Below are 13,360 nucleotides of genomic sequence, written 5' to 3' on the forward strand. Positions count from 1 at the left end.
TCTCGAGCTTTCCTCGGAAACCTTTCAAAGATTTTCTCTCTTTTTTTTTTTTCCTATTTTTCACTCTCTCTATTCTATCTTTTTTACAAAAAATGCATAGTCAAATTATTATAATTAATTCGCGATTTATTTGATTTTGCTATTATCAAAGAAGATATTAAATTAAATGAAATCTTGATAAATCTATAAAGATGATTAACTTCTTTTTTTTTTTATTTTCGTTTCTTTCCTTGCGAGTAATCTCGTAAAAAGATCTCGGAATCGATTGATACTAGTCAAAGCAATTTTCCTCGACGATTACTGACAATTTGTGAAGATAATTCTAAAGCGATTAGTTATCCAATTATTAAGGTAAAAGAAAAAAAAGTTCTCCTTTTCCTTTCGAAGCACGTACCGATCTATTCGAACAAAGAAGTTGACTTTTTGGTGCTGTCCAAAATCTCGTTAGGCCGATTCGAAGCTTTTATTTTAAATTGACCAGTAATATGCTTCACACGAGTGAAGCACACGAATGAGTTACTTATCCATTCCTGAGATAAAACTATTGCATATTTAACCTACTTACTTACTTTAATCTTCAATAATTAATCATTTCTTTCTTACTATTTTTTCTAAAGAAAATAAATAAATAAAATAACAGAAAAAACGTATATGATTCAGATAATATGTATATATTTCACATTAGTACAAGTCATGTGTAACGTCGATTAAAATTCGATACCCTGCAATATGTCGACTTCAATATTTAATCAAAATTAACGTAAAATAGATGGGGAGAAAATGTGAGAGAAACAAAGTTGGAAAAAGTGTGTATTGTGACGTTCAATGAAATAGCAAGCACCCACGGTGTCCATTCAAATCCGCGAAGCTTCCATCAAATTGCAAATCGGTCGACGTTTAATCGCAAATTGGAAATCGCATTGGAAGCTCACGTAACCCGCTCGAAACTTTCGATACTTTTAACTTTCCTCTCTTCGTTCTACTTCGTTCTTCCTATACAGGGTGAGACATTTTAAATAGACCTTTTTTTAAAGATAGTTGATAAATATTTCGAATAAAAATGATTCTAGATGACACAATTAACGAGCATTTCATTTTATTTGATAAAATTTTTTTCGAATAGACACTTTTTTTGTATTTTTTCGAATGTAATTATACGTTTGAAAAGATTTAAGATTTTTTTTTGTTTCTTTTCACTTTCGACACTTCGATATTATTTTAAACGTTGTATAGACATAAAAAAGAGGAAGCAAATATTTCCGAGACAAATTTAAAAGTAACATTTTACTTTGCCCACCTAGTATAGAACGTTTGTACGGCAATGCAATCGGCCGATGTATCCCGTACGGTTCGATGTGAACGGAACTTTAAATGTGCGACATTTTGCGCCGGTCAATCGGCTTTGGTTGCAGGTAGAAATCCTCCCTTTCTCTATCCAATCCTCTACCCTCTCTTGTCGTCACTACCACCCCTTATGGAGCGTCATCCAGCCGTTTCAATTCCTCCCCTCATTTTATGCATGAGGACGAATTAGACGGATTTTCACCTGCAGATTTTCGAAACGATTCGATGCTAATTTAATGTTTCATTCGATTCGAGCTTATTTCCTAGACGTATAAAAAAAAAAATAAAAAATATAAAAAACACGGGGTTACTACTTAATATTTCTTCTATTCGTACATTACTATATTGATTAACTTTAACGTTTACTCATTTAAAATCAATTAGTGTTGGAAGATTAATCCTACAAATATTTGGCCACATTTTCCTCCTCTCCTGGGAATTGAATAAATCCTAATGATGAACGCAATTTAATTCAATCCCAAAGATTAGAAGCGTGTTCGATTTTGGTGCTTACATTATCGACATCTCGCTTGTTACGCGAGAGTTTCAATTGCGTGCTCATAGAATATATCGATGATTAAATCTATTCGTTGTTAATTGCCACCATTCATAAGACTTTAAGCGAGTAATAACTACATTTCACCGTTCGCACATTTTGCTATAATGCGTTTCTCAATATTAATATTTACACTTAATAATGAGTTTTAATAACATACTAGATGTTGGATTTTATACTGTCGCTCTAAGATACAAATTTAGAAATAGGTTTGTTCTAGTTGACATAGTAGAGACATGCGGAGACCTTTGAAGTCTCGGTTTGTTTACAAGGAAAATATCAAAGTAGAAACCTGACCAATAAAAGATTATTTAGTCTCCTGAGTTGCAGTCATGAAACCAATAAAAAAGTGTTTTCCTTGATGATAGAATAATTGGAATGGTTATTATGATAATTAATTATTAATATATTAAATATTAATTTATTATTATATTATTATTATTATTATTATTATTATTATTATTATTATTATTAGTATATTTATCGGGGCACAGTATAAATTGCGAAAGTAATTTTTATACAATAAAGTGACAATAGAAAAATAATCATGCAAGTTTTAATGTTATATTCGCATTGTTTTCAGTGCTATTCGAATTTACGTTTATTGGTAGTAATGACGAGATAACTATCACGAAGTAATACTTTATTTAAATTGCATTATAATAAAGTTTAAGGTCACGTCATCGAAATTTTAAAAACGGTGGTTAGAACCTCGATAATAAAATCTCTGTCTGCCCGTAACGAAAAGAGTAAAGTGTTTAAGATTTTCTAAAGAACTAACTTAGCGTTAGGTTCGTTGGATTTCTTTAAAGAAGTTAGAATTTAAGCTCATTATTGCAACATAATATTACTTCGTCTTTCTTGCTTCGTTTCAAGCAAACACAATCGGGAACTCGGTGAATTTCCTTTTATTTGATTTCTTACCCATTTAAAGTGTTCGTTTCGCGAACTACTATCAATTAAAACTTCGACATTATTTCAACTTTTCGAGTACACGATTTTCGTATACACTATATTCAATGATCATTACATCTTGTAAGCATAAACATTTCGATATAAAATAGTAATTATAAATAATTTCAGAATATAATTGAAAAAAAATAAAATTGCTGTTAACGTATTTTCTTTTTATCGCGTTTTGCATGATTATAATATTTGATTAAAATTATCGTTCGTATGAAACGACTTAAATGAACTCATATATACATACAAGTATAAATAGACGGATTAGTATTTGCTTACCTTAACTCGCAAGAGGTGTTGCAAGCTTTGAGCTTGACTGCTATTTAAGGGTGGATTGTCCGTACCAAGACGTGCTACTGCAATCACGTTCTCTCGAGTCATATTGTAGAGGAAGAGCGTGCATACAGTCTGTAAAAGGAAAATAAAAAACGTTTCAACGTTATTTCACGTTTCTCCGTATTACCAACTTTGTTTTCCCCCCCATGCAATTTTCTTCTTTGCGAGCGACAAATTTTCAGTGAATTATTCGCCGATACCAGGAATTATTAAAAGTGCTTACGATTTTAAGAAGGAAGTAGAGAAAAGTCTTCAATTATATTCATAGAAATTTGAAATTTTATTATTTAATATTGTTTTTATTGAGTAAAAAAAAAGAACAAAAAGTGTTTATCATAATAAATCGATATAGGCTTTATGTTAATCATTGTTAATTGAAATTTTAATCATACCATTATCTCGGTAGTATATCGTTTTGACACAATTTACCTGGTTATTGACTTCCTCTCTCATAAAATTGTCGAGAGACGACACGGCATCTAGAACCGTAAGATTATTGTGTGGCCTTAGCAACGTCTCATCCTTCTCGCTATATCCCAAGAACATAAAAACTCCGTGCGGTATACTGTACGCTCCTGTTATGAGAAAAAAATAAATTAGAAAGATCATTTTTATTACATATACACACATTTTATATCTTAGATACGATAGTATTAGTATATAGTTACATAGTTATGTTGAAATTTATTTCTTTCGCAGATACTAACTCTACTATTACTCTATCGTTATTATAATCATTATATTATATATTGTTATATTACTAAATTATTCATTATTTTTATATAGAAATTGGAAATATATTATTATTTCTTCCACATTTCGTTTATCATAGGAATAATTATTAACACGTTATTTATTGACAGTCGATTATCAGTTTTTATTGACCGGTAGCTTAAAAATAGGCTTTTAAATAAGTTTGATTTAATCGACTAAAAATCCATTCTATCTGATACTTATTGCTCGACATTTAACGTGTTATTTTTTTAAACATTTTATTATGTTTAATAATATTTTTGTTTCACCAATAAACACAAATAATAGTAGTAGAAATCGTATCGTAGATTTCTATTTTATTTAATTGAAACAATTCTGATAGTATTAAAGAAATATTCGATTTCAAATTAACCGATATATTGCATGTATCCACGTCTGAGTAATAAATTATTAAAAATGTTCTTTCTTCTATTTTTTTTTTTGTTCAATAGGAAACGTATTTATTACATAGGTATTCTAAAAATATCGCATATACATATTACAAAGCGGATATCGAAGCGACGACTATGAAATGTGAAAAATTGTAGTTATTTCAATATTGAAAAAGTATTATGGTATATAGGATAGAAAGTGTCAAAGGATAAAATCGACATGAGAGATCGAAGAATATGTTGAAGCGAATGCGTCAAAAATGGCTTTACTTACCAGGTGATGGACGCATACATATGAAACCACCGCTATAGCAAAGGCATGGACCACGATGGGCTTGATAGGCTGGGGCCTCATGGTTGTAGTATGCGAAGTCCGTTTTGCAAGGAGACGAATCGACGCAGATCGTATTGCAGATAAGAACTTCACCTTCGCCACATTGGCAGAGCTCTGAACATTCTGGTTCGTCTTCGCGATAAAGCTACCGACAAGATCGTTTATCGTGTTACATAGTTAATCGATAAGAACGCGTTCATTCGACGAACCTTAACGTCAAGAACACTTTCATTATATATAATTAACTTACCTACACACATAAGTATGTGGTATTAGTCGAAGGAAATAATTAAACTCACCCTTTTCCCTTTACCCTCTCGTATATACTGATGACTCTGTCTCGGTCTTTGAACAACACAAAAACCTGAAACAATTAATTAATATTTATTATTAACAATTAATACGAATATATATATGATCAAAACGATCAATTCAGATTTTAGAAACAAAATTGAACATTTCATTTTTATATTTAAAATAAATGTTCTTGATAATTAAATATAATGTTACCAAAATCAAACCAATTTGTGTGATAGTTCAATAATAAATAACTTAACTATGTATATTTAATTATGTCTACTTTTTATTTTACAGAGTTAATCAATTTGGCATACAACGAAGTGGCTCAAATATTATTTGAAGCCATGATTGTATCAACATACTTTGTATGTAATTGTTGTTGTTGTTGATACACGAGTAATTGACGTTTTATTAGAATAGAAACTTGTTTTTTATAACGATACTTCTCTTTACGAAATATAATTTCATATTTTAATATTATCTTATAGAAGTCCTGAGTTAACAATCGTTAAACGAAAAAGACAATACTCACGAGGCGGTGTGGTGGTCGTTGTAGTCGTGCTCGGTGTCGTGCTAACAGTGTTAGTCGTGATTTCTAAAGTTTCCGTGGGTTCGGTGGTCGGCCACCTCGTTACTTCCGGTAGTTGATTATCTTCAACTCGCTCGACCGCGGTGACCGTCGTAGTCGCCGTCATGCTTATATGTGTTCTCGTAGTCGACGACAATGTTGTCATCGTTGTCGTTGTCGATGGTATAGTACCAATCGGCGTTGTTCTTGGATAGTGATGGTGTTTTCGACGTACGTGGTAATCCTTTTGAGATTCAACTAAACGATATAAGAGAAATCTTCTTTATGTTTTCATCGAAATATAACTTAACTATTACATTGTAATCTTAATCTTCATTTTTGTTAAGTATTTTTTTTATTAATACTGGCTAACCAAAGTTTAGTGCCTTTAATTGAACAACTAATTTACCTAATTTATTATACAATCAAAAATCATAAATGAATGACATTAAGTTGAAGTAACTAGCAATCCCTAGTTAAAAGATTAAGAGTACATTTTATTAATTGTAAGGATAAGAGAAATTGTTTGATGAACATGACAAATGTATTCATCTCCATAATTAATCAATTGCGCTCGTTTAAAAGTTAATTCATTTATTTTTGAAACGTCCCGTATAAACTCGATAAGAAAATAAGCTTGCTTCACTTTTCTTCACCCTTCTAATCCTTCATCAACAACGTTTTCCATAAACATGCTCATTATTACACGACACGAGCGTAAAAGCAATGATATATAACCGTTTGCAACATTCCATTATTCATTTCGCAATTTCTATCATTGCAAGGGTGAAGCAACCTAGGCAGGACCACCCGACGGTATGGTACGGTTCCACCTGAAATTGTAATCAGCCTGGAGCCTCTGGACACTGAAATATTGCACGACACCAACCCGTAGGCGATAGTCATACAAGTCCCCTAACAGCGTTGCACCAAATTAAGTCGATATTTTCGTACCCTTTTTCTTTTCGAAAAGAACGAAATGAATTTCTTTTTCTTAATCTGTCACAGAATAAAATATTCGTTACAGCTATAATAAACTTGAGCCCATTTCTTTCGGGTATTAAATCGATCCTCTTATAGTCTGACCTATTTTATTTAAGATATGGATAAAATATTATCGAATAAGAATAAAATTGAATAGAATAGAATAAAATTGAAATCTAAATTATATATGTTATGTGTGTAACTCTTGAAAATATTATATCATTTTTATTCGATAATTAAGTTTTTAGTTATTAATACTACATTAATCAAAATTATAAGATTCATTCAATGATTATAATACAATCTATATTTTGGATAGTTAAATTTTTGAAATTTCAAAGCTAATGTATTATTAATTATAGTAATATATTATAATATAATATTATTTTTAAAGATATCATCAAAATTATAATAAAGTATTATTAATTATAATAACTATTATGATGCTCTTGTTAGTATTGATAAACAGCTTGTTACTTTGGTAGTTATTTGCTAAACATATTTTCCAAAGTTGGAAATAACTATTGTAATTTGAAAATAAGTAGGTAGCTATGCTCAAGTATATATATATTAACATAGAATTTGTTGATCGAATTTAAATAGATTTTGCTAGTCACGATATCCAATAATAATAGTCGAATATGTTTATGATTATGAGGGCAACAATACGTATTAAATAATGCCAATTCTCTTGATTAATATAAAGCAATTTCCAAACGTCAATGTAACACAAATTAGATCGATGTACAATACATACTTATGTACATTTGATATAATTTTTAATGAAATAATAATAAAATATGATATTTTTTAAATATTTCTAGAAAAACGAGATAAAGGTTGAAATAAATTTACAGAAGAAAATAAAAGTCGTTTCTGAAAAGCAGATTATATGTAAACTTATTACGAGAATATGATAATATATATATATATATCTTACAACTCTGGTTTTCAGCTAATGTACATGCATAACATAGAGCGCTTAGAGTGTCTCTAGAACTTAATTAACTTACCTACACACGGGTTAACCCAAAGGAGTCTCTGCCAACCAAGGCAGTCATAGAGTTGCGTAAAGTCGGTGCCTTTGCAAGCGCAATTCGAACGAAGTTCGGTACCAAGTATACCCAGCATCGCTTTTCTACAATCTGATGGTGGTCCAGCACATTTTTTCGTTACGCTGTCTACCGCACAACTCTGTTCGTAACGCTCCAATCTTGCCCTAAATGTTCCAAGAAAGACGAAAAAAAAAAGAAGAAGGAAGAATTAAAATAACGTTTAGATAGTTTGATTAACGGCTAATGAATTGGTATTATTCGTAAGTGAGTACACAAGGGACAGAATTGGAACGATTTTTCGTCGATTTCAAGAGGGAAAAATGCGACCCTACTTGATTCATTAATCAGAGAATTAAAAGAGGGACGTCAAGACGTTTCCCTAAATGAGCCCGTCGTTTGAGTAATTAGAGAAAAAGCGGCGGTTTTTAAATTTCTTAAGTGACTCCTAAGTCAAGCAAAAGGGAGAAGAGAAAAATCGTTTGGATAAATTTAATGAGTCATTCGATCTATCAAAAGCTAAGCGTGCACCACCATCGTCAATAAGAAAATTAAAAGAAGTCTAATACGATAGGTTTTATTATTAAGAATGTCTAGGAAAGGGAACGATAATCGTTCTTATTTGTTTTTTCTTTAATTAATAATCATATACTTCATAGTATATCGCACTATATGTGTGTTATTCTTTTCTTATTATAATAATAACTGTCTTACTGTAACAATTGTTTCTAAAAACAAACGTACCGAAAGGATTTGTAATTCAGCTGCATTTTCAAACACGTGTAATAAAGATCTTAGTAACTAACATAAGTAAAGAGGACTGAAATTCGCAAGAAATCTTTTCAACGTGAATATTTGTTCGTCTATGAGATATAAAACGAAATAAATAAGAGAAAGTAAAAGAGATTTTTAACGAAGGGAGTTTTACAAACAGCACATCTATATTCTAAATGAGATGAACTTTTAAAATTTATGTAGGTCAGAGGTACTCTTAACATTGTTAGTTATCAAAAATACATATTTTTATCTTTGATTTAATGCCGACCAATTTTACAAATGTAAATGGCTCATCTTACATTACAATTTATTAAAAATACAATTATTTAGTACGAAATTGTCGAATAACGAATTCGAATCGTCGAATAATAATTATTTTCATCGTTTAGTTATATCAATTGTTACGAATAAAAGTTGTTATTATACATTATCGTATATAACTTGAGATTTAAGTGGTATAAAAATACTGGCTATATTTTTTAATCATTACGATAAAATCACTTGCGAAATTTCTCCTGAAATATAAATGTAAATTTGAAGAGAAATTCGATGAAAAGGTACTGAACGCTTTAACTTAATTTTTTTGGACGGAATATGAAACATTATCAAATTTGAATGAACTAATTAAACCTTAACAGGATATAGCAAGATCGAGCAATTTTAAGTGAAAAAGTGAAAATAGTTTTAATTATTCTAATCATAGAAAATGTGTACTTGCCGACAGACTTCATTTTTCTTGCAAATTTCTGCTAAACTATGACACGTCGGCATATCGACACCTTCAACACGTTGCGCACATGCAGGATGCATTTTTTCTTGAGCAATTATGCACTCGTCTTTTCTGCCATCAGTTTTTCTATAAAATCAAAACAGAATATACCATTTAGACTAATTGTTAATCTTCTGATATAATTATTAACGTAAGCAAATGTATATAAATCTAAAATGAAATTGATAAATTATTTTTTTATTATTCGTAAATAATTTGTTACCATTGAAATGATCTTCAATACTTTGAAGATTGTTAATACACATGGTACGTATTGTTTATTGTATTATTTAAAAATAAATGATTAAACTCTCAATGAGACCTCGCAAAATACGTTCAATAATAATTCACACACATACACACACGCGACGTTACATTCGCAAGTTTAATGTCCAAGAAGAGAAGCGAAGAGGATTCTCCAAAGACCACATTTCAAGGGAACAGGTACTGCAACGTTTCTTTATGCAGAGGCCTTTGTAAAAAAATAACGCGAGGTAAATCCGAAACGAATCGTGCAGACGCGCCAATTTACCGCAAGACAAAGCACCTTTTGAAACAGAAGGGAAGACCAAGAGCATATCATTTCTTCTTCCATTTTGTTCTCTTCTCTTCTCTTCTCTTCTTCTTCTTTTTCTTCTCTTGCTCTGGCCTTCCTTCATGTCTCATCTTCTCGCAGAAAACGAGAGCTTATTCCCAGAGATTCTTACGAGGAGAATTCCCAAAGAGGTATATCGCAAGGTGTGTATTGTTCAGCGAGCATTAAACGACCTGGCTACGTATTTTATTCAGCTTCTTCGAGTTAAGCCTTATATCACTCACTTTTATTTCCTCATCGTTCGATATTTATTTAGTTACCTCTCCGATGGTGTCGTGTAATAAGATTGTGGGTCCTTGGATAATAGAGAAAAAGAACGTGAGAAAAATAAATAAATAAAATATAATAGACTCTACAGTATAACGTGGTTAATATGAATTCGCGTTGTACATACAAATTTTCCTCATATAACATGAATTTTTCTCTTACAAATAATTCACAATAATTTTACGGAAATGTATTATCAAATAAAATACGATAATATTGAAAACATTCATGTTGGAATGTAAAACCGATGGTACATGTTTGATTTTTTCATCGAACGGTTTGTACTACTGATGGTTTGTGTATATGGCTGTTCTATAAGTCGGCTTGTTTCATTGGTGGTATTAGTAAGTGCATTTAATTCAAATCAGCGTAAAAATGGTTCCTGTATTGAATTTGTTAAATATTGAGAAAATTTGTCCCTTCTCTGCAAACTATTTTATTTATAATAAAGTGGTGAAAATTACTAAAGAAGATAAAAATACAATTACGCTAGAGATGAAATAGATAGCGACGAATACCACAATGTAATGCTCGATTAAAGTAAATTTAGTTTTGGAATGCGGGTAATTACCGTATTTTATTATATGATACGTTGTACGAGAAATCGTATTATATTAAAACAGTAGTTGGAATATGTATCTTTGATGTGTTATGGTTGCTATTTACTAGCAACTAATTAATAAGATTTACACTGCCAGCATTTATTGACTGATAGCCTAAAAATACTCTTTTCGATGATCTCGATTATTGATCAATCGACTAAAACTCGATTCTACCTAATTGTTATTGGACAATATTTAATGGAAAATTTCCTATAACATTTTATTATGTTTAACATCATTCTTGTGATATTAAAACATAAAACCATTTTGTTATTTCAGCTTTCCGTGAATATTGTGTTATTAATAATTATTTACAATCTGGAAAAAAGAAATATGATTTTTATTTTATTTTATCCACATAAACCGTATATTATTATCGACAAATTCGAGTTCAACTTAACCGATATTTTGTATGTAACCATTTAATTCACTGCCAGTAAGTAACGTGATATATTAAAAAAGAAATGAAGACAAGGGGGAAAAATTAAAATTTATTTAGTCAACTTACTGAAAATGTATAAACGTGCGTATACATCCCTGTAAAAAAGAGAACGTAGAAAAAAAAATAAATAAAATAATCATATAAATAAAAAAAATAAGGACAGAAAATAATGAATTCTAACAAAAGGATGGCCCGAGACTAACGGAAGTAGAAGGCTGCTGGAAGAAAGAAACAAAGTAGAAAGAAAAGATCGAATGGAAGAATGAGTAGTGACGAAGAGGGAAAGGGCGTGTAGGGAAGAAGAAGAAGAAGAGGGTAAAGAAAATAAAACGAAATGTGGAAAACAACGAGAGGAAGGAAAGTTTTTGCATTGTTTTGCTGGCGAAAGCCACTTAAAAGTTATAGAAGCCTCGTTAGAAAGGATAAGCCTCTATCCAGCCTCCTTTTTCCGCATTCTCATGGGATCTACTAACTGATGCGAAACTTTTGCGAATGCCTCATTCCTATTCTTTCTCTCTTCTAGACCTGACTAATCGTGCCGAACTGAGAGACGTGAAAAATCATTTTTTATAGACTCGTACGTTCGAATTCTAAATAAAAATAAATCAATTTTTATGAATAAGAAAAAAAAAATGAATTTCTCATTGTTAATATAGGTTTCATTTTATCGCTTCGATATACGTAATTATTCAATGAAAATCTTTTTCAATTGATAGTTAATTTGAATGCAAACATTTTTAATGTAATCTCTCTTGAGAAATAACGCAACGTAGTATTTAGCTTTGAAACAACTCCGATTAATGTTGATTATGTAGATATGTACGTACAATACATACATACATACAAACATACATACGTTCGATTTCCCGTAAAAACTTTATTACGTAGTTCTGACGTGTTCACGCTTTAATATCAGTTTACATGGTTATTGTGGAAGGTATATTGCCATTTTGATGGAGACAGCTCGATTGACCTTTAATTGGACGCTTTTGTGCGGCTTTTATGAATTCGGTATAGAACATCAAATACAGCTTCCCTGTTTCTCACTTATTCACTCGCACACTCACTTACTTTTTCTTCTCTTCTCTTTCTCTTTCTCTTTCTCTTTTTTTTTCTGTTTCTTCATGCGCCATGTAAGTATAATTGAAATTGGATTGGAATAGGACAGTGATATAAAACAGACAACTTAATTAAAGCATAGACCTTATACACCTTATACTATCAAAATAAATATTATTCCTATTTAATAACGTAAAATATTAACAAGAAAATATAAATATCTGTATCCGGGGGACGGCATAAATTCTTTTATTCTTAAAAGTATCCAGTATTAGACCGGTAAAGCGAGAACACGCGAATGAATTAAGGGTACATTATCTCTCATAATGAGATGGTCGGAGCGGCGTGTTGTAATCGTCATTTACAACCCTAATGTACCCAATGTCTCATAATGTGCATTCCGTAATAGCTAGCGCCAGCTAGCAGCGTCGTTAAATTTCGGAGATGGGATGCATTAGGCAAGCAAATTAATATGAAAGATTTCATCCTATCATCGTCCTGGGTGTCCACGTAGATTTAAATTTATATATGCATATATACATATACGTATATTTATTAATCTACCTAACTATTATGGCAACGAAACTTTTCTCTCTCTCTCTCTCTTTCTCTCTCTTTCTCTTATTTTCTCCTTCCTTTATCCTTCCATCATAGCTCTTTTCTCTCGCTTATTTGTTTTACGATCGAAGGAAGAAAATTTAATGAAATTTCTATCACGGTTAAGCCGCGAGTGCGTAAAACAGCTTTAATGAAAATTGATAATCACGGCTTTACGTTAGCTGCATCCAACGATATTCCACGGATTTAATAGATCGCGTTGTAGCATGCAGTGATCATCAACCGACAAGAACGAACACCAAGTTCGTTTTGTTGGGTTCGGGGTGAGCCACGTAATACGTTGCTCGAAAGCTGTGCAATTTGATTGGATAGTGATTGAGCGTTCCGTCAACCGTGAAAATACGGCCTTTCTGTACAACACGATCGCGTTAATTGAAAGGATGATTAAATAAAAATGTTATGCATCGGTTTGTCGACTCGCCGATAATACTTCATCGTGTGTTTACCAAAGAGATACATTTTTTATTTCTTTTTTAACTTTTTTTTTTTTTTTTTTAAAAGAAACGATTCGACATTGTTTGTCCGACCGACATATAATCAACGAGACACGATACAAACTCGGTTCCATTTTACAAATACATTTCTATAAAATAATAATACTTCGATGGTTGAGTTCTATTTAGAATGGAAGATGTCGAGGAATTCCTTT

The 13,360-nt window shown here is 31.2% G+C and overlaps 1 protein-coding gene and 1 long non-coding RNA gene across 6 annotated transcripts in view; one reads left to right on the plus strand and one right to left on the minus strand.

The window, feature by feature from the left end:
- The window catches only part of LOC122514491, a 779,718-nt gene that overhangs the window by 316,184 nt on the left and 450,174 nt on the right, over nucleotides 1-13,360 (plus strand). The window lies entirely within an intron of this gene.
- Nucleotides 1-13,360, minus strand: part of LOC122514469 — a 220,427-nt gene that overhangs the window by 20,146 nt on the left and 186,921 nt on the right. For 3 of the 5 annotated variants that reach the window (XM_043631329.1, XM_043631331.1, XM_043631332.1), the window contains 7 exons: nucleotides 9,078-9,215; nucleotides 7,544-7,749; nucleotides 5,511-5,804; nucleotides 4,978-5,042; nucleotides 4,619-4,823; nucleotides 3,629-3,774; nucleotides 3,143-3,271 (listed from right to left, as the gene is read on the minus strand). In XM_043631329.1, coding sequence (XP_043487264.1) covers nucleotides 3,143-3,271; nucleotides 3,629-3,774; nucleotides 4,619-4,823; nucleotides 4,978-5,042; nucleotides 5,511-5,804; nucleotides 7,544-7,749; nucleotides 9,078-9,215 — 1,183 coding nt within the window. Of the gene's footprint in view, nucleotides 1-655; nucleotides 994-1,297; nucleotides 1,547-3,142; nucleotides 3,272-3,628; nucleotides 3,775-4,618; nucleotides 4,824-4,977; nucleotides 5,043-5,510; nucleotides 5,805-7,543; nucleotides 7,750-9,077; nucleotides 9,216-13,360 lie in introns of those variants that run through there. The other 2 variants (XR_006303059.1, XR_006303058.1) reach the window with 2 other exon arrangements.

This window comes from Polistes fuscatus, unplaced genomic scaffold (assembly GCF_010416935.1).
Source record: "Polistes fuscatus isolate 324 unplaced genomic scaffold, CU_Pfus_HIC Scaffold15, whole genome shotgun sequence".
Lineage (NCBI taxonomy): Eukaryota > Metazoa > Arthropoda > Insecta > Hymenoptera > Vespidae > Polistes > Polistes fuscatus.